Source organism: Glycine soja, chromosome 1, assembly GCF_004193775.1.
Source record: "Glycine soja cultivar W05 chromosome 1, ASM419377v2, whole genome shotgun sequence".
In the NCBI taxonomy this organism is placed as follows: Eukaryota; Viridiplantae; Streptophyta; class Magnoliopsida; order Fabales; family Fabaceae; genus Glycine; species Glycine soja.
In genome coordinates, this window is record NC_041002.1 from 31,942,069 (window position 1) to 31,964,651 (window position 22,583).

Consider the following 22,583-nt stretch of genomic DNA (forward strand, 5'->3'; position numbering starts at 1 on the left):
AACTTTAAAGCAATTTCATATTACTTTTAATATACAATTAATTATGTCCATGATAAACAAATTGGACAATCATAACTCACTGGATGCACTTATAAATATGAAGATGGCAACATACATATATGATGCTCAAAATAATTTGAATTTTGATCACCACCAAAAGCATTACATTTCATATATTAGTTTATAACCAATTTATTAAAACATTTCAGAAACATATATGTGAAATACATACATTTGTTATTGGTTCCCTGAATTTACACTTCTTTTAAGCCAAATAATTTGGCTTCTAACAAAAGCATGAATCAAATCATAACATGGGAATACGCATGATTACAAAATAATCCAAAAGTTATCCATATAAAACATTTAAATCATAAGTAAACAATATTAATTACATCTATAACAATAATGAATAAAAGTTATATGATAAAAATAAATTATTCAAATAATTATTTGATAAAAATACATGTGTGCAACATTCACTTCAGGGAATGGAACAATGTTAGTCAGATGAATCATATGATTTTTTATATAAATTTCGTACCCTATATTTTTTTTATAAAGTATACAAGTAAAAAAATTAATATTTCTTATGTTGTTATTCTTTGATATTGCTAGTATAGGAGCATATTAAATGCATGAAAATAGATAAATTTTTCTTTTTAACATATCATCATTGATAATTTTTTCCACACAGTATCAATCAACTAGGGATTAAGAATATTACATATTTATACTCACAATATAACATACACATAATATATATATTTTTTTATGCATACATACACATAATAAGTAACATGTACATATATTCACCCACAATGATAACATTAATTAATATAAATATGACAAAAATATCATAAACAATTATCACAAAGAATTACGAATATCTTTGTTTCCTATTTTAAAATTATTAATTAATATGTATATATTAATTTAGATCGCATAAACCCAAGAATCATACGTAATATTCTAATAATATTTATCAAATGTAATTATCTGAATTAAAACATATATTAACAAATAAAAATATTAATATAACATATTATCTTATATATTACGTGATTTAGACACATAGAAATACTGTAGGCAAGACTAATCATGTTAGGATATCACATAAGAATTGAGATAAATTAATACACATGAGATTTTAATAAACATAAAATGTTGCATTCATCAAGAATGAAAAATTCTCCCTTTTTCACTTTTTGTATGATTTTCCCACTTCTAGTGAGATAAAGAAAAACTTCAAATTTCTTTCTTTAATAAGGTCTTGAGGACCTTTTGTAAAAATATTTTTAGAAATTTTTTATTTGATAGTGTCTTCAAGACACATTATGTCTAAATAAATTTCAGAGTTATGTGAACAATATAACTATACATGTCATAGTTATGAACAATATGATTAGGAAGACGAAAAGAGTTTTGCCTTCAAATATGAACTTAAAAGAATATGATTTTCTCTTACGTAGGATCAAATTATAATAAATTTATAGGTCTCAGTTATGACATTATTTGTTCACTTCGAATGAGAAAAAATATTCTTTTATTTTTACTTTTGTATTATTTTCTCACTTTGGGTGAGAAAAATATTCTAAAAGTTTTCTACTATGATAATGTCTTCAAACTCTCAAATGATCAAATTCACAATTACATAATATAACACAAATATTTTATCAAACAGTATGAATAACGAAATTTGATAGTGGAAAAATCTACCCTTGAAATATAAATTTAAAAGAATAATTTTTTCAATTGATATCTTTACATAACTTTTCCTTGCAAGTTGTAATACCAATTGTCGATGACTCATGGAAGAAAGACAATCATGATGATAAAGTGTTGAATAAAATATAATTTGAAGCAAAAAGTAAAAGAAGAAAATGCAAATTTAGAGAATGAAAATTGTTTGTATTCTTTTCAGCAGAAATAGCATATTTATAGGTAAAAAGATAAATATAAATAAGAAAAGATTATAAAAGAATGAAAGATATGGACAACTAAAGATAGATTATTCATAATAGTATTTTAGTACTTATACTTTTGGTCAAACATATTCAACATCTTTAAACTTTCATATTGATAAATTTAGGGTCCAATTGGGGTGATTGCAAGTTTTTTATTTTTTGTTTTAAATGTAATTTTTCAAACAAAATGTGTTTGACAAAAAAAGAACTGGAATAATGTTTCAATCCTTTTTGAAACACTTTTACACTCATTTTCAAAACCAAAAAAAAAAATCGTGAATTTGGTTTACTTCTAAAAAAACACATTTTTCAACCAAGTTATTGAACATAAGTGGTTAATATATTGAAGTTAAAATTAAATCGTCCGGATAATACCCAAGTTCGATCTTAGGCAAAAACAATTCTTAGCTAGGCTTTATTTCCCGGTCAAACTCGTCAGGGTCCTTAGGTGGACCGAAGGGTTAAGACAAAAAAAAATACATTTTCACATTAGACAATTGCACTTTTTGTAGCCACTACAGCTGCTACTATCACTACCACTGTCATCACCATCACTGTCACATCTAACACAACTATCACCACACATTCACTAACACTATCATTGTCACCACCACCAACAACATCGATACCATTGCCACCACCAACGTTATCGCAACCACTAGTGGTTGTCGACACCAACACCACTATCACCAACACCACCATTACTACTACCATCACCACCGCCAGCGCCACCACCAACATTACTACCATCGCCGCCGTCACTACTGATACCACTACCACCCACCTATCACTATCACCAACGTTGTTGCTGCAACCACCGCTAACATCGTTGTCATCACTACCATCATTGTCGCCACCTTCATTGCCGACATGATTATTACCACCACTATCAATGTTGTCGCCACTGATATCTATATTGTTATTATTGCTTGCTACATCACCATTGTCTTCACCCCACACAAAAACACTCTTAAACTAATTTTATTATAAAACTTTCAAAATGAGTTTATTTTAAAATTAATCTTGTTTTAAAACTTGAATATAAAATTTTTCAAAACTAAAACTAAAAATTAATTATTTTTAAAATTTAAAACTCAAACTTAAAAACCACCCGAAAGGAACGACAATCATCAAACTTAAAGTAAAACATATAGATTTAATTTCTTCCAAGTATAAAAAAAAATGATGAATTCTTAAAAGAGATGAGAAAATTCACTTGTTTTTTAAAATCGAAAAACCAAATTCCTTAATATGAAAACATAATCGTTGATCACGTTTAACCTAAAATGTATGAACTAAAAACACGCATTTTTCTCATAAAAGAATAACCTAGTTTTAAGAATGACTTAAAACACACTAAACTCGGCCTAATAGTGAGATTGGATAGCAAAGTTCAAGCTTCAATCTTCGTTGTCACTATTATACAAAAAAAAAAAGAAAAAGACCTTGTTTGGCTACCAAAACTATTATAAAATACATTGCTCAGAATAATAGATGAAGCAAAATGGTGAACAATATCTCATTTCCAATCCATCCACTGCGTATAATGACCGCCAATCAGTGTGCAAAACGCTCAAAATCATACATACACAATGCAACCCCAACCCCTGCCCTTGACTAAATCCGAAACTGCGTTTACATAACGGTATATCTTTTCTAAGTAATTCAAATTGAAACAAGCTCAATGTGAGGGCGAATGTTTTTCTATCTTCATTGATGAATTGTATAATTTAATCCCATGATTAAACTGCCCTTGGGAAAAGAGAATTTTCATTATACCAAAATCAATGACATGTTACTACTAACTACTGCTAGCCAAGCTTCCGTTTCTTTAACTTTGCCATTTTTCTTCTCCTCTCTCTTTCCTCTTCCTCCTCAATTAACCTAAGTTGCTCCTCGTCCTCCCTTTTAGCAATCATTTCACTGCATGTGTATTACACAAAAATCATCGAAAACCCAAAAAACTACTTAATATGAAAAGCATCATTCAGAAATCATGATTAAATGGCAATAGGATTTATAACACAATCAAGTGGCCGGGGAAATGGAAGGGATACGAAAGTATTTGATGCATGCAAATGGAAGAAAAAGTAAAGGGAAAGTGGCAAGGATGAGCATCAATAAGTGCCAGGAAAGGCCAACTTTTTTCAGCCCAAAATGAGGAAAAGAAGGACTTTGCATTAGCTCTTGAGTTCAACTTATTTAACAAGTAAAAGCAAGACAATTTGTCATCGTCATCGTCAAGATTTCACAAGTAAATGACAAGTAGCTCTTGAGTTCAACTTATTTAACAAGTAAATGACATTTAATTTTAATCTGAGAAACAAACCTCCGCTTTTCTTCCCTCAAGATTTCATCAAAGCCTGCCTCCATATTGTCATCGTCATCGTCATCAACAAATTTATTGGGGTTGTAACTGCAAATGAACCAACAAATGATTATTAAAAGTTCTAAATAGTCATCAATGGATGAAATCAAGATACAATCAATGCTTATTGAATACAATTTGACTGAAAATCCGTCCTCCCCAAGACCTACCCCCTCCCCTCTCTCTCCCTTCTGTATAACACCATAAGACAAATCAAGAGACAGGTATTGCAACAATCAAGCTTAATTTAAACATGTATTTTGTCAATTGAGGTAAATTATTATATCAGCCATTCAAACAAGTTTTTATTGAAAAATCTCTCCTCCCCGTAACAGAATCAAGACAAGTAGCACAGCAATGAAGGTGAATTTAAGCATATCTCTGTAGCCCATGGTGATTTATTAGTCCAGTTGTAGGGAAGATGTCACGCACAATAAAGAATATTCCAAGTTCCAAACATTTTCTCTCTCCAAAAAACATCAAAGAACACATTGTATAAAACTCAATGTTATCAGCATATTAGTTAGAAAAACAAAAACCCACTTAAAGATATTTCTGATCACGTTCCTGAAATCCACTTCGTCCTCATCATCATCAAAGGGTCGTTTAGCAACCTTATGCTTGGGACGACGATCTTGCGAAGCAGTATGAACTGAATTTTGTTTAAGTGGCTTATTTATCTGCAAAACGAGTGAGCAATTTAAATATATATTATGAAGAAGCTAAAGGTTAAAATCCATAATATAAGGGATCCATGTGTAAGTGAGCACAAGTATATAGCATCACACCTGTGGTTTTGATGATGCCACTGGTTGTTTTGGTGTCATTTTAGGTCTATTTAGTTCTCGTATGTCTCTTCTTTGTTCCACACTCTGCTTTGGAATTCTTTGTTCAACACTCTGCTTCGAAATTCTTTGATCTACACTCTGTTTTGGAATGGATGGATGATTCTTTGAAGGGAGTGATTTCCGCATACCATTCACAGAGTTTTTTATACCAGGTGCTGAAGACTTATTCCCAGTGGTACCAACAGAAATCTTTGAAGGCAAGCCTTTTGGCCCAACTGGCCAGCCTGGTCCATTATCACTGTTGTTACCAAGCTGCTTTCTAGAATCTGCTGATGCCATACTAGGTTTACTGGTCTTGTAACTGGATCCTGATTTAGGAGGCAAACGGCCGGCAGCAGAACCTACATTCCGTTCCTCATGACTGGCACGAACATGCTTGCCACCATTGCTCAAAGGCAGTTTACTCCTTGCTGGAACTTGAGCTGGTCGTCCCTCTTCAACATCAGCAAAAATCCTGTATAAGTTTCCTTAATTACAATAACATGTTTTAATCCAACATTCAACACCATATACACACATCACCAAGTGCAATATACCAGAATTTCTTATAGGCATATTCTGTGGTGGGGGGGCTTTTGAAGGAGCTGGAAGCTCTGCATCATCAGATAAAAGAAATGAGTAATCTCTAGTATTCTTGATTTTCTGGGCTTTAACTTGTATCTGTATGAATATGGAAAATAAACAATTAGAGCACAGAGATTAAGCTACAAAGTGACATCAAAAACTTAACACAGATAACCACAAAACCTCGCTGACTTTGGGTGCCAGATTATGAGATGAAGACTTTGATCCTCCACTAGGTACTTTATTCTGGTTCTTCTTCTGCAGACAATATCATTAAGAGGAAGCAGCATTCAATAAAATACTCCAGGGAGGAAAATATATTAAAAATAATCTAAATGCTGCATATTCTCGGTACATGAGCAAAAGTAATTGTGTAATGTTAAGAATTATAGTTTTAGGGTAGAAGGAAAAGAGAGAATGACAGCTAAGAATAATAACACTAACTATAGTATACAATAACCTAACCAATTACTCCTATTTATACCAAAAATTCGGCCAAGTATACTTGTACAAACCTAAATCTATTTACAATAAGACTAATAGCCTAATTAAATTATGGAGCAAAAAAAGACACAGAAGATATGCAAATGCTAGACCATTTAATGTCCAAGAAGAACAGAACTTGGCACACCCCTGCACTAAATGTAACACTCCACTCTGATATCATGTCAAAAATGTCTAATTGGCATGCCCAAAGGATAACGAGAGTACATGTTGGATCTATGGGTGTGGTTCAATGACCTAGTGCCCTGGCCCATACCCAATGCCTTAAATAGGGAAGGGTATGGTATCTGATGCAGGGTGCTATATGTCAAGAGTTGGGCCTCTACTGCCAGCTTAATCTTTTGGAATGGTAATATGTGTGCATTTTCACATCATTTGGCATCAGATCTGGTGTCGCATTAGATCTGGTGTGGGCTTGACATCTTTTCAATTACTTAAGGTTCAAGAGTGAACCTTCTCTAACATGGGAGGTAATGATATGCTCAAAGGGTCATGAGCGTACATGATTACTCTATGGGTTGGGTTTAACCCATAGAGCAACTTAAGCTATTGGCATGGCAATAAGTGCTTTTGGCCATATCAGCAACTCACATTTTTTAGGATAGCTATTCATAATTTCGGATAAGCATTCACTTTGGAATAAGATTTTAGATTTATAGAAGGAAAGGAGCAAAAAATGGATGACAATTATTAAACTTAATATACAATTGATAGGAAGCAATGTTAGAATACCCTAACCTAATTCACCTATTTAAACTAATAATTAGACCATGTAGTATTTTACAAGTACAAGCAGAAGCCCTGTCTCAGTTTTTCATAGCAACTGCCAAGGCCTGCCTCTTATCGATTTTGAGTACTTTTGAGTTTTGATCATCTAGTATGCAATGCATGTCTTAGAAACTATTTGTTTCATTGTTATGTTTGGTGTAGCGTTCACTCTCATCTGCCATACTACTACAGCATTTTGGGGATGCTTCATGTTGTTTTTCATATCCTACTTTAGTCACACTACATGAACTACATGAATCACTGCCAAAGGAGCTTCCAAAGTCACAATAAGAAGAAAAGCATTAGGAGCTTGACATTAAAGTAAAATTTTACTACATTAATAAATACAACACATCAAACACCAGACCGTATCTAGGTATTCCTCTACTCAAAAGATAGCAGGCAAAACAGGAAAAGGAATCATATCATATGTTTAAACAATAAACAGGTCAAGTTTCTTGCGCAACTTCTTTGTATTGCTTTATAGCCTTTATTTTAATTTCTTTTCACATTGCCAAATGGGAAATAAGATGCCAACTATAACAAGATCCCAAATAGTCAATTTAAAATGTTTAAGATCACTTTGAAAAAGAAAGGAATTGTAATAGTACATAATTAAGAATTGAAGACCAATAATATTATACAGAACTTCATACATAAGTTATAAAGAAACACCAAAACAGAAATTCTGAAGACTTACAATGTGTTGTGGGTTAGAAAACCTAGATGCCAAATGCTGATTTTCTAGCAATGACTTGCTCTCCTGGATTACTCTCTGTGCAATAACTGGTTGAGATGGACCAAAAAAGGAGCCATAACTGCAATTGAAGATTGAAACTATATTTTCAGCATTCCTGTTGCCAAATTTCAACTTACCAAGACAGCATGTCAAGCAAACTCAAAATGCATCAATGAAGAACACAAAGCATGTATAATAAATATCACCCACACAAGCCAAAAAGAAAAGTAACAAAATCTTGAGCCCCAAAATCACAAATTGCACAAACGAAATAAAACATATCTTAAAAACCAAACAGAAATTAAACAATATGCAAAACTAAACTCAGCTATTACATAAAGAAATGATTACACACAATCAATATAAAAAGTAAAATGCTTAGTTAAAAGAACAAACTAATGGATTGTGTGTAATCAACTGAGCATCTCACTTATAATATAAGGTAATGAAAACATCTATCCAGCTCTAGGGAAAAGCAAAAAATGGTTAAGCAACAACTAGCCTCTAAACAGACAAAAAACATCCTTTCAGGTGTGGTAAACAAATAAAAATTCATCAAATAAGATCATGTTAATGAGATTATAGCCCTCAAACAACTGATTTCATATAGATGTCCATGATAAACAAGATCATGTTAATGAGATTATAGTCCTCAAAGAGCAATGTTGAAGAGAAAAGGTGCAATTGAACTTACTAAACAAAAACAAATTTTAATTCTTGAACCCAAGCCCCAATCAAAAATAGGATATTTTAGCTCGAGACTTCCTCAAAGCACTCATGTAAATAGTTGATGAAAAGATGGTTGCAAGACTCACTTATCATAAGGAAGCTTATTCTTGTTTCGGTCGGTTGAATCCCGGCGCAAAGTACCATTAGCACTACTATCCTTCTTCATCTGCTTTCTAATGGATTCTTTCAACTTCTGCCTCAACTCAAGGTACTCCATTTCTTCCTTTGAAGGCTTCCTGGGCACCTCTTCCTCTTCTTCATACTCTTCCTCACCCCCCTCTTCATACTCATTTTCTTGTCCCTCATTCTCATAATAATCGTCGTAACCCTGTGGTTCCATGAGATAGGGAATTATCATGAGGCAAAAATGCTGCATAAAACTCAATCAGCAAAAGGAAAGGTAACAATAGAACAAATAATAGTAAAAGGGAAAATATTGACTTAAACCCTAAAAAGTCATTAATGCTTACATCTCCTTCGTCGTCATAGCCCCGCATTGTGGTTTCAATAACAACTGCAGAATCACCGATTGCAACGAGTATTTCCTTGAAAGATCGTTCTGTTGGTGCCAATTACACAAAGAACGCGATATTAGATGAGAAACAAGAAACGTACCCAATCCAATACGACAGAGAGACATAATTTTTTTATTAAGAAAAATCACCTCAGGAAAACTAAAATTAGGGTTACGAGAAGCACAATTCGCCAGAATGGAAAAACAAAACCAAAACCTAAAAATATCGATCATTGATTGCTCCCGAATGCACAAAAATTGAGAAATTGAAGGGATTATGCGATGAGAAAACCCTAAAATTGAGTCGGGGGAAGCCGCATCGGGCGAATACCAAACGAAAAAACATTATAAGATTGAAGCTATGGGAGAAAGGGAAATTGCGAAAGAGGAATTAGAGAGAGAACTTACAGTGAATTATCGATACACAGCGAGAATCGTTGAATGGGGAAACCGAAATGAAAGAAAGGAATTTAGAAGTGCAAGAGTAGCTCTTTTATGGTGTTCGTCGGGTTGCAGAATTTTTTATTTTTTTAATTTATTTATCTATTGATGATTTAATTAGATTGCAAAGATTTCTTTACAGTGAGTGACCCAATCTTATCGTATTATTATTTCCGACACCTTTCAGCGATGGTTCTCGAACTATATACCCAAAACAAAACACATTAGTTATTACCCACCCGACCCGGATCCCTTTACGGTGATTTTTCGCCGAGACGCTCTGGCCTGTCCAAAGATAAACAACGGGAAAGAGTCAAATCTATACTTCTATTTTCCTGTCAAAAAGAAAAATCTATACTTCAAATTTGGGATGTATGTATGTATCATAGACTCATGCTAGCGTCGAAGAGTGTAATAGGTCTCCCACGGTGGGAAAGTGAATTTCCACCATTAAAATTATCAAATTTTAATCCCATGGATGTATTTTTTTCTTCTTTTTTCTTTATTTTTTCCTTTTCTTCTTGACTTTCCCGATTTACCCCTCTGGCTTCTTCATCACCACTGTCGTTAACCATTGTGCGTTGTTGCCGAGAATCACCTCCGGAGGCGGCGCCGCCACCACCCATCATAGATCTAAACATACAAAACATGGCTAGATTACAAATAGAACAGATCAGTGGTACAATAATTTCCTTGAAACTGCAATTTCAGATCAGTGGGCATCGAGAATGTGAGGATCCAATTACAAGGTATGAGACTTGAGTCTCACATTGGAAGTATGGGATTTTTGTGTGGGGTTTATAAGGCGTTGGATTCTCCAACTAATATTTCTAGCTTTTGCAATGTGGTTCTTCCGATTTTCTTATCAATTGCTTGCAATCTTGTTTCTTTTCATCTATCATGTCTCCTTTTTTCTCTCATTTTCAGTTTCCCTCTAGTTCTTCTATGCTTTTTTTTTTTTCTATCATGACATGTATTACTGTTGAGAAATTTTGATTAACGTCACAAAAATAATCATATTTGATGTCTTTTGTTCCATAAAATATCTATGCTTGAAACAACATTGTACATTTTTTTGTTATGAAATCTCAATTTGAATTCTACTCATTTAATTTTATTACTATTTTTCTGATGACTATGTAACTGTTTCGATATGGTTAACTCTGCATACGGAAGTGCACTCATGCACACATGGACTCTGTAACCATAAAATCAAAGGTATGGCCTCCTTTTTATTTCATGATTGATGATTGATGATTGATCCTTGACTGCTATGCTATGATAAGCCTATATACATCATTTCATAGAGTTGAATATATATTTCTCTTCTGAATATTCAAAGAGAAACTTGTTACTTATTTAACCATTTGGATCGTTGCCTTTATTCATAATTGTCTTCAGCATTGACTTTGAAACGACGTGGCCACTTAATTTATGAAGACGTATTCCAATTTGGAGGAATCTTCTTTTCATTGGTCAATATTGCCTTGTAATCTGCATTACTTAACCCGTAATGGACTTCCTTCTGGCTGCTCCTTTGTGAAAATGTTTTGTTGCTTCCTTCAGCTTTTTTTCTTAATGCTTATTTTTACTATTTGAGAAAAGTTTTAAAAACAAGTATTTATTTTCAAAAATTAATCTTTCCTAGACATGCACTTAGTTTGACAATTAGCTAGTCATACACGTCTTGCAGCTAAGGAAATACTTATGAACTTGAAGGTCTATTGGGGGTTGTAACAAATGCTATTCAGACTACAGATGAAAATTTATTAGCCCTCTCTGATCTGGATTTTGATGTTGAATTGAATGAGCAGGATAATGATTTGGTAATATTATTAATTTTTTTGGAAGAATTTATAATGCAATTGCTATCTTTTCCCTACATATATTCCTTTGATTGAGTTTCTTCCCCTTCATAAATGATGAGATCATGCATCAAGCTTGGGAACATTCATTGAACTGTATTTTGTTTCTTATTATAAAGAATCAGTTACCATTAGGCAGGATAAAATATAATGATATAGAAGGACCATTGCCTTTTTTCTAGAATTTCACTTAATTTTCACATTGGCCCTCTTGCCCCTTCCCCATTTTTGCTAATAAATAAATAAATCGTTTGATTTGATTTTAATTTAACGTTTAACTTTTTTACAACTCTATCAAAATTTCAATTTTCATTATTTACTTTCTTTTTCTCTATCAAAATTTCAATTTTCATAATTTACAACACAATAATTTTCAAAATTATTGGAGATTTGAAATGTCTGGAATTTGAATTCTTTTGATTTTAATTTTCTTCATTTTCAAATATTTTGTTTGGATAAATCAATTCAAATTTCTTAAATTTTAAATTCTTTGTTTGGATAGAGTAATTCAATTTATCTCCTATGCAAAATTTCATTTTTATATTTTAAATAGATGAAATCCGAATATTATACTTTATAGAAAATAAACACTATCTAATTTTAAAATATTTAATTAAATTGTTTTAGCTTACGTTAACTAAGGTTTTTTTGGTTGACATCGACCAAAGTTATTTTTTAGTCAATATTAGTTAGTGTTCTTTTTTGTTGATGTCGGGCATGGTTATTTTAACCAATGTTGGTTAGGTTATTTTTTGTTGGCATCAGTCAATGTTGGCTAGGGTTTTTAGGCTAATGTTGGTTAGATTTTTCGACCAATATTAGTCAGAGCTATTTTTAGTCGACACTGGCTAGAATTTTTCAGGCATCATTGGCCATAGCTATTTTTTTTAGTTGACATTGACTAGTGTTTTTATGGTGACATCGACTAGGATTTTTTTTGCCAACATTGGCCAGTGTTATTTTGGGCAATGCTAGCTAGGTTTTATAGGTCAAATATATTTTTTAGTCAATGTTGATTAGGGTTTTCAACTAACTTCAATCAAAGCTAATTTTTAGTTGACGTTGGTTAAGATTTTTTCAGAAGAAAAAATCACAATCGATGACAACCTAAAAAACCCTAACTAACAACCACCAAAAAACCTAGTTGATGTCTACTAAAAATAACACTGGTCGATATCGACCAAAAAATAATCATGGTCGATGTCAGCCAAGAAAACCCTAGTTGATGTCAGCCAAAAAGTCATATCCAACCTCGACAAAAAAACCCTAGAGAACATTGGTTAAAAAACATTAGCTGACATCGGCTTAAAAATATCATTGGCTGATGTTGACCAAAAAAACCCTAACTGATGTCAGTTGAAAAACACTAGTCGGTGTCAACTAAAACTAGATATGGTCGACATCATTCAAAAAACTCTAGCCGACATCAACTAAAAAATAGTTCTAGTCAATGTCAACCAAAAAAATCCTAGTTGACGTTGGCAGAAAATTCCTAGTCAATATTGTTAAAAAAAAAAAAAACACTTGTCAATGTTGACTAAAAAATAACTTTAGTTAATGAAAGTTGAGAAAATCTTAGCCGATGTTGACTAAGAAATAGTTATTTCTGATGCCGACCCAAAAAACCTAGTTGATGTTAGCCGAAAAACCCTAGTTGATATCGACCAAAAAGACCTTGGCCGAAGTTGGCTGAAAAAACACTACCCAACGTCGGCCAAAAAGACCTAGCTGGTGTCAACCAAAAAATAGCCTTGGTTTGTCATACAAAAAAATCCTAACTGAAAAATCCTTGGCCAACGTCGATAAAAAAATAACTTGTGTCGATGTCAGCTGTAAAAACCATGATCATCCCTAGTTGCAAGTGTTGAGCGAGAGACAAAGAGAGTCATAAGCGAGACCATGAGTGAGAGTGAGCGTCTTTAAAAAATGAATTTCAAATTCTTTATTTTTTGAGAGAATTTGAAATCTCATTATTTTAATTAATCAAAATGACTCATAAAATTACTAAAATTTGAATTTTGTTTCAAATATTATATCCAAACAAGTTAATTTAACATGAATAATTTGAAATTCCCCAAAAAAATGAATTCACGTGTTGAATTACTCCATCCAAATGTTTAAATGATTTTTTTTAACTCAACAAAGAAACATATATTGATAGAAAGGTACTAGAAGTACCGATATTACAAAAGAGCATAAGGCCGTGAATAAGTGAAAGCCACACCAATTATGATTAGGTGTAACATCCTGAAATTTAAATAACCAAAAATAGATACTTGATGTATTTTGATGTTATATAATTACTTGATTATTTTGGATTAGTTGAAGTGTTGTGTGAACTATTCGTGTATAGTTGTTTGGTGCGAATATTAGGTTATGTTGAGTTTGGTATATCTGCATTAGAACATTCGCTTAGCGACACCAGCTCGCTAAGCGCAATTCCACCCAGAGGAAACAATTCGCTCAACGACTCCAACTTGCTAAGCACAATTCCATCTAGAAGGAATAATTCATTTAGCGACCCAGCTCGTTAAGCGTAATTCTAACCAGAAGAGAAATTCCGCTTAGCGTGAAATGTCTCACTTAGCACCAAAAGTTAAATTTCACTTAGTGAGATCAACTCACTAAGCAAGTCTTGCAGATTATAAATACGTCCAGGAAAAATACAATTTACCTTTTTCCTCTCCCAAAACCCTCACTCAAACCCTAACCCACCTCTTCCTCCTCCAACCCACGATCATCGATGACCGCCACGAGCCGCCGTCGATTGTCGTCAAACCACCGCACGAAAATGAACACTTTAATCGAAGCAGAATCTTCAAAACCCAACTCGCGAGTTTAGTAGAGAACAAAGCCCTCGACCCTCCCTTCACGGCTTCTTCGAGGTAACCACAATTCTTATGCTTTCTCCTAATTAGAAAAAACCTATCTATGTATCTCTTGTGAATTGGTCACCATTATCGGATGTTTATATGTTTCCTTTAAAAAACCCTTGAAAGTGAGACATTATAAGGGTTGTCTTTTTTATGAAATTGATTTCATTTTTGTGACCTTTGCTAAACCTCGATCACATTAGTGTGATCAGAATTTTAAAATGGCATCTGTTGATGTGGACCCCAAAACACCATTTTAGCTCATTTCAAAATTAAAAGGGTATTTGACCCCAAATGTTAATTTTGACTCTGCCTTTAAAATCTATATTAAATTGTCTTCAATTTGGTATATAAAGTTCTGTGTTTGGACCAACGGATGAGAATCTAAGAGATCTTTGAACAAAGTTACAAAGAACTATAAAGGAGATATAGATAGGTGAGGGGGGTTTATAGTTTTTGATGTCATATTTGGAGTTTGGAAACCCAATTATGGGGTTGTATGTTTGTTCAATTGCATGTTGATTTTTCAAGAAAACTTGTGTTTTAATTAATGAGATGAAATATATTTGTTATTGATGAATAAAACTGTGAATGATGTTGTATGGATTGAAATTTTGGGAAAAGTCTTAATTACAAAGGAAACTCTGTCCAAAAATTTATATTTGTTCTCTTATTTACTTCTTTTACTAAATTTTAAATAGGCTTAAGAATTGCTTGTATACAATAGTTCTTCTCTTTAATTCAGAATTTTTCCTTAAATATCAGTCTTGTTATATTACAAATTATTATTATAAGTGGTGTATGTTGTCTAAAGACCTGGAATGTGAATCCTAGGTATGAGTTACATGTATAAATGTGGAATGTGATTGCTTGTGATGTTGCTCATATTGAAATGAGATGATGTCGATATTGATGTTGATGATGATCTTCAGATGAGATGATGTTGATGTTGAGATGAGAAGATATTGATGATGACATTGAGATGAGATGATATTAATGATGACATTGAAATTAGATGATGTTGAAGATGTCATTGAGATAAATGCATGTTGTGTATGTATATTGGGGGTGCAATGACCTGTCTGAATATTTCTAAAAAAGCAAAAGGGATTTGGTCTTCAAAAAATTATAAGCATCCCTGGAGAAGGAAGGGAATTGTTTAAAATTTTTAATTATTCAAGGTCAATGCATTGTTGAAGCCTGTGTTTCAAACTGCATAATTGTGTGAAAATAATATAAACTTTGTCACTAAATACCTGTGGTTTTTCACAAGAAAAAAATGTTGGTACTTAAGGGTATATCACTTAGTTTGACACTACCTTGAGAATCATGTTGATCAACATAGGGGAGAGGGGGGAGGAGTGACCTATGCACGATAGAATGACCTCGACAGTTGCTTCTAAGTTTTCCTAAGTGAGAGTATCAAGAAGACACACTTAAGCTATTTCTCTCGAATGATACCACATTGTATTTGAGAGTTGAATTAGGTACATGCATCATTCCCAACATAATTGATTTAAATTGTTGAAAGGTTGATAATTAGTCTTATATGTGTATGCCAAACAGATGGGTTATTGAGAATAATTGTGATTATTTGTTGTTATTTTTTTTTTCTAATCATTGTCATTTGATAATTTGTTAATCTTTCACTATAAATTCACCCTTATAATTTTATACCATGTGATTGGTTCCTGTGATGATTTCAAACTTTTGTTCTTGGGAACAGATGAGCAGCAATAGGTGATTTTGGAGGGAGATTTTTTTGTTGGAGTCGCTGAGCAAACCTCATAACGTTGGAGTTCTTTTGGGAGAGTTGTGTTTTGTAATCAAACTCTTCTTTAATTGGTTCCTTATTTTTTTATTGAATATGTAAATTACAAGTTTAAATACATGTAAAAAATTAAATTATACCTTAAACATGTTATGATATATAATGGTTCTACTTTTATATATATATATATATATATATATATATATATATATATATATATATATATATATATATATATATATATACACACACACACACGTATTTGTGTGTTATTTGGTGAATGTATATCGCAAAAAAAATTACACAATTTTCATAATCAAATTAATAGAACGTTCACTTAAAATTTTAATGTCTCGTTGTAAAATAGTAATATCATAACGACGAGACAAATTGTTACAGTAGGAACCCAATACACCACAACCACTTCCACGAATCCAACATCGATTTTCGCACTTGCACCAACTCCAACATAGCCATAAGCTGGGCTATAAGATCATTCTCCAACACGAAAGTATGCCTTCACCATTTAAGCTCCCAACACCAATAATCATCCCTTTAAACACCCATACTCCCAATGATAGCATCTTCTTGTTCCGATGTAAGGAACAATCTCAACAAAGTGATGCCAAGCATTGTCCCTCCACCCAATCATCCTTCCAAAATCTAATCTTATCACCAACACCAACTCTCCAAGAAACCCCATTGTAAAACCATTTTACACCACTTTTACCCTCACACACCTTCCTCAAATCCCTCCACCATATAGAATCCAAGGACGCATCTTCCTCATTCAAAAGTGTCTTTTCCACTTGCCAAGTTTAGAGTCAACAACATCACACCACAAACCTCCCCGATTATTAAAAAGGTTCCACCTTCACTTACCCAACATCGTTTCATTAAACACCAAAATATCCTTCACACCAAGGCCACCCGATTTCTTGCTTTTACACACATTCTCCCAACTTACCTAAGCAATTTTGTTATTCTCATCATCACCACCCCACAAAAATCTCCTTTGAATCCTTACAAGTTTTGAACACAACTCCTTTGGCACCTTAAAGAAAGAGAGATAAAAAAGAGGAAGAGAATACAAAACTGAATTAATCAAATACACTTTTCCTGCAAAAGGCAAATGTTTGTGCTTCCAAAGAGTCAATCTCTTCTTAAACTTATCAATGATAGGTAGCCACATGCCTACCTTCCTAGGGTTAGCACCAATGGGTAGGCCTAGATACACAAATGGGAAAGAAAAGATTCAACGATTTAGCAATTTCACATACCTCTCCACCACCCCATCATCCACACCAATGGCCCCAAAACAACTCTTAAAGAAATTCACCCTCAATTCAAACATCCTTAAAATGGTCTTAATGGTAAAAACATTTTTCACATTAACATCCCCCACAAAAATAGTGTCATTGGCATATTGGAGAAAACTAACTTCACACTCTAGGCCACCCACCAAATAACCTTAAAACATATTTTTCTCTTTTGCTTCCTATTGTTATGTCATCTTACAACATTACTATAAAAAAGACATTTAACATCAGTTAAAAAAGTCATTTAACACCGGTTTTAAAACTGATGTTGTATCTAACGATGTTGAAAGTCAAGCACTTTTAACATCAGTTTTTAAAACGGATGTGGAAAACACATTTCTATATCAGTTGTTCCTAAAACCGATGTAGGAAGTCTGTAAAAATTTGTAAATCTGTCAATTACTACAACCGATGTAGTATTGATACTTTCTACATTGGTTAAAACCACAACCGATGTAGAAAGACATTTTTTTAATATATATATATATATAATTTCACTCAGCACTCTCCAAATCAAATTCCAATCCTAAATATAATTTGGCTCGGCACTCATATCACAAAATATGCATTGATACAAATCCCCTACAAGCATATACATAATAGCTCACATTTATTCCATTATAAATTTATAATCTTACTTAATTTGACATTCTTAATAGCAGGAATAGGCATAGATCAAAATGATGCAAAGATGTCTCTTGAAATTCCAATAAGAAAAGAAATAACTTTATAATATTTGGAAAGGAAAGTATGAATAAAACTAGCAAGGAGCAGTCCATACAACCTGTATTTTTCATTAACAACAAAGAAAAGTCACTTGGCAGGATGCAGTTGGAGTAAATTTTAGTACATCCTTTAGTGGCTTAGTTTCTGCAAGTTGCTTAAAGATTAAATATTAGTCTTTTAACCAAATTACAGTTATTGAAAATGATCAAATTGGATGAGAACAAGCATGGCCAAGTTCTGAACCAATTTTGGTAGTTCAGATTCTCCAGAATATTTTTGTATGTAAGAAGTACTTCTCAATAAGTTCTGAAAAAGACATTCATTCCCTTTACAAATGTCTCACATTTGTTTCAATTATATCAACCATCCAGGGGGCAACCAAGTGATCAACACATGGCAAATCATAAAAGAGATTGTGATTTTGATAAGATCAAGGACTTGCTAGGATGACTGCCCAGTTTTTTTGTTTCACAAATTAAATGCATCATTTTTTGTTTTTATTGAAACTGTGAGAAAATATTTGCAGCATCTCAGTGTATTAAATTGATCAGGTCATTGCACTGACCATATTGCAAAATACTCAAATATTACACTTAATATCTCAGTTAAAGTCAGAATAGGAACAGAACTTCAAGTCAAGAATATCTAATGTAGATTAAACTTGGAAATAAAAGTGACCTGAAGCTTGATGGGGCTGGAGAAGACTCTGATAGAATTCATTTCAGTCAGCTTTGTAACTAATGGAAACTTGTTGTAATCTACAAATTCCAGTATTTTATTCATTGTGAAAGCTCCATCTGCACAATCAGGAAAGTTTTGCATCTTGCCTTAGTAAGTCCTAACTACTCACCGTTTGGTGATTGATTGGGGAGGGGGAACAGACATAAAGCTAAGAGGAAAAAAATCATGTAATACATAACAAGCCTATAATGCGGTCTACCAAATTTTAACAGCTTAAATAACATAATGGTGATCAATGTAAATACTTTTTTTCTCCTTGCATGGTTTAATTTGCAACAAACATAGAATTCACTTATTAAGATTTAGCCACTTTAAGTGATACTGGTATATCAATATCTGTTTCACTTCTATAGTTTAATGCAGCAACACTAGAATGAATTCAACATATGGATAGAAACCAACTACAGACTCACCATATGCAGTACCTTTCAGGTTCCATGATTAGGCAAGAAGTGTTGATGATGGGAAGGCATACAATCCACTGCAAAAGTATTTATAAGGTTTAAGTGAGTCTTCCATAAATGTGGAAATTACATAATTAATTCCAGAGGTCTTCGTGAAGTGCAAGGGCTAAAGAATAAACTAATGAGCTAGCTAGTCCTCAAGATTGCATGGAATGGATATTTTAGTTGTTAAAACTTTAGAAACACTCTAATTAGTCCTTGGCTCTAGAAAAAGCCACTCATTTTAGTTATTTTTTATTATACTTTTTACTAGTACCATTTTACACTAAAATAAAAGTCATTTTGTATATCAGAAACTAATAAAATTTAAGATTATTTCGACGTGTAAATCACCCGGGTAGACCTTACTTTCTTGGGGGCTAATGAAAAGCATGAAGACTGATTTTAGTGAAGTTTTGGTTTATTGGATTGAAAAATTCAGCTGAGTGGATGGACCATCCAATATGCTCGTTGTCTTTTCTGTAAGTGACAGGGAAACCATCTATGCCACATTGAAGTTTCTTGCTGTTGTTCCTGGAAAAATATGAATTTGTATAAGACAATTTTAGTTTTCCAATTTCCACTAATTTAGATAAGTCTTAATGTAAGAAAGATAAATAAAAAATAACTAATTAAGGTATGTTTCTGTTCAAACATTGGTAGCATGAATTCTTATGTATGCATTTAACCCAAACAGCAGAGCTATTTAATGATCTAAATTATCTTTTCCACACTGTATTTTACATTTAAGCTTGTATTTGCAACAAATACTTAGGGCATTCTCATTTTCGTTTTTAGAAACGATTTTCTATAACAATTTCACACTACTTAGTAATCAATTTATCATTGAAAGTACACTATTTTAAAAATCTAAAACAAAAATACCTAGGTGTTTGCTGATCCTCTTTCCATGATATCCCTGAGCTGGTGAAGTGATTATGATTCTTTCTGTTTGTTTTTTGAGTGATAGGACTCATGGGGTAGTGAAGTTGATTCAAGCACTATCAAGATACAGTCTAAAAACTATTTTAAGTCGATCAAAATTTAGAGAAACATGAACTATCAAGATAATAAATGGAATTTACTTATTTACATAGTTCCAATGCTAATAACAATGCTACATTCCCCATGAAAAATTCAAGCCTTTTCCACAGTAAGTGGGCACTCGGTAACCAGAAGAAAGGTTAAGAAACATGTGACTATCTCTTATAATATTTAGTATATAACCAAAAGCATTCATTAAGGACATTATGCTCATGGATTAATTTGTTTTACCTTTGGTCTTGAATTCAAAACTCCACTGCACATTCTGCAATCTTTGAGCCATATGCTACAATTGTATTTACTGTAGGAAGCAAAGAACTAATTTCAATTAATAGTACTATTCCATGCATCCACAATGAACTAAACGACCTAGATATTGTAATTGCATTTAAGTTAAAATTCAACCATAGTAAGATACAACATTATCAAATTTAGACAACTTGAGGTTATTTTAACCATGTTTAAATAGATATATTCTCTTACGAATTTACACCTATAGTTTGAGGAGTATGTCCGACCACCATTGTTTTAGCACCAACTGCTTGTAGTGTCTCGTCAAGAATGGAACATACCTGAAGATCAAAATTAATTTCAAAATGTCAATCTATGTCAGCTTGAAAGAAAATTCCATTAATCTGCTAAGGATATCACAAAACAAATTAAAGAATGCAACCAAGTAATTGGACATTGCAAGTATGAAATAAATATACAACTTCTTGGATTCACATTGTAAACATTCATGTTTCTTTAAGCAAATACCAGATATAAAGCTCTTCAGTTAATTATTGTTTTCTCCAACCAGGTAACTTCTTTGTTGCATTATCTCTGTTTTGACACACTAAGTCACTTTTTCCAAGCTTTTTTTTTTAGTTATGGAGGTGATTTGTTCTTTTATTTTAACTCCAAGAGGAGTACATTTTGTGTTAAACCAAAATTGCTCCCTTCGAGTTTAGTGTGGTATCCAAATAAAAACAGGGGAAAAAAATTCTAGAATGAGATTTAAAAAAAAAAAATATAAGACAAACTCGATTATAAATTTTTTTTCCCCAGATACCAAACTGAATCTTCGAAACTTTTTATGTCAAGGATAACAGCCAAAGCGAAATTTCAAATGAGGCAATTGCGTACAGCAGAATATGCCCCAAATTATTGAAAGTGAAATAATTCCAACCTTTCTCCAATTTAAATTGCTTTCTAAAAAGTTCCGTTAGCTTCTTCAATGGCATCAAAAGGACCAAAAAAAAAAAAGTATTCCCTCTACGTTGCTTGGTATCTACAAAAATTAAAAACCGAAAAAAAGAATAAAGTCGGCATAATTACTTGACTTTGAAATCATAAAATTGCAATCATTCAATTACTAAAGCAGAACTTCAAATAAATAACGTAAACCACGAAAAATCACATCCACACACGAAACAGGACAGAATAACACTCCTACTTCATTATTTTCATAACAGGAAAAGAAAATGAATCTAAATCTAGCGAGAAACAACATTGAAGCTCCAATGTTAAGAATTAGGGTTGGGAAAGAAAGGCGTTGACCGCGGAATAACGCCACCGACATTCAGTCCCCTAACCTACATTACTGTGCGAAGCAGAGAGCGAGGTTAAGCGGAACGAAAAGGATGAAAGCGAAAGAGAGAAAAAACAGATCGGATCGGATCAGATCAGATATACCTAGAGAATGCGATGCAGCGCGCTTCCTCGGTCCCTCGGGAGAAGAACGTATGAAGATTCCGTCGACTCCATTCTTCAGCTTCTTCTTCTTCCACAAGAACAAGAACAATGAAAACCTCTTTCTCCTTCTTCGAGAGAGAAACTATTTATTTGTTTATTATAAGGATGAGTGATTCAGAGAAAGAGCGAGAACACGGAGGGCGAGAGAAGTTTCATGTGAATGAGGCAACGTGAGGATTGTGAATTTTGAGGGAGTGGAGTGAGTGAGTGGTGGTGGAAGTGGAGAAAAGAGAAGGTGAAGCAGTTCTGCTACATATCCAACGTGACCTTCGTTTCCCAACATGGGTTTTTAATAAAATCGATTTTAAATTATAAAAAAAATAACAACGTCAGTATTATCAAAAAAGCAAAAGGCCGATGTTAACTCCTCAATTATAATATTGGTTTTAAAATAATCGATAATAAAGGAAATTTACAACATGGTTCATTTTATGACCAATGTTAATAAAAATATTTTATTTATAAGAATATTATTGTATTGTCGACGTTACATTTATATTTTCCAGTAATGCAGGCCAGTCAAGGTTATTGACACTTTAATATGTTTATTCTCGCTCTTCATTTTTTAATTCCTATGTTTTTTCTTAAATTCTTCCTTGTTTTAAATTTTTTTAAAGTTTTC

At 32.8% G+C, this 22,583-nt stretch overlaps 1 protein-coding gene and 1 long non-coding RNA gene across 13 annotated transcripts; one reads left to right on the plus strand and one right to left on the minus strand.

Moving 5' to 3' along the window:
- Window positions 1-3,416: 3,416 nt before the first annotated feature.
- LOC114414604 (protein SPT2 homolog) lies at window positions 3,417-22,222 on the minus strand. 12 transcript variants are annotated; one of them, XM_028378949.1, is made up of 15 exons: window positions 21,902-22,222; window positions 20,718-20,796; window positions 20,456-20,525; window positions 19,550-19,714; window positions 19,163-19,218; window positions 18,675-18,793; window positions 8,958-9,046; window positions 8,574-8,857; window positions 7,720-7,837; window positions 5,931-6,005; window positions 5,720-5,843; window positions 5,124-5,617; window positions 4,879-5,015; window positions 4,297-4,383; window positions 3,417-3,890 (listed from the first exon to the last, which is right to left on the minus strand). In XM_028378949.1, the coding sequence occupies exons 7-15, from the start codon at window positions 8,982-8,984 to the stop codon at window positions 3,779-3,781; spliced, it is 1,458 nt and encodes a 485-aa protein (XP_028234750.1). In that variant the 5' UTR covers window positions 8,985-9,046; window positions 18,675-18,793; window positions 19,163-19,218; window positions 19,550-19,714; window positions 20,456-20,525; window positions 20,718-20,796; window positions 21,902-22,222; the 3' UTR covers window positions 3,417-3,778. The 12 variants fall into 12 exon arrangements, with proteins under 12 accessions (XP_028234750.1, XP_028234782.1, XP_028234719.1 ...); XM_028378981.1 differs by having other exon boundaries at window positions 5,940-6,005; window positions 19,151-19,218; XM_028378918.1 differs by having other exon boundaries at window positions 19,151-19,218.
- Window positions 10,078-16,091, plus strand: LOC114414666. Its single transcript, XR_003667249.1, has 3 exons — window positions 10,078-10,191; window positions 10,619-10,660; window positions 15,907-16,091. It is a non-coding gene; the product is annotated as an uncharacterized LOC114414666 (long non-coding RNA).
- Window positions 22,223-22,583: the final 361 nt, after the last annotated feature.

Bases quoted from the DNA above. Each gene is read 5' to 3' on its own strand.
- LOC114414604 (XM_028378967.1), bottom strand. From the start codon at position 8,984: ATGCGGGGCTATGACGACGAAGGAGAT. The intron at 5,844-5,930 runs GTTTTGTGGTTA...ATATTCATACAG, and splicing joins TGGCACCCAAAGTCAGCGAG to ATACAAGTTAAAGCCCAGAA. The intron at 5,618-5,719 runs GTATATTGCACT...CTGATGTTGAAG, and splicing joins TATGCCTATAAGAAATTCTG to AGGGACGACCAGCTCAAGTT.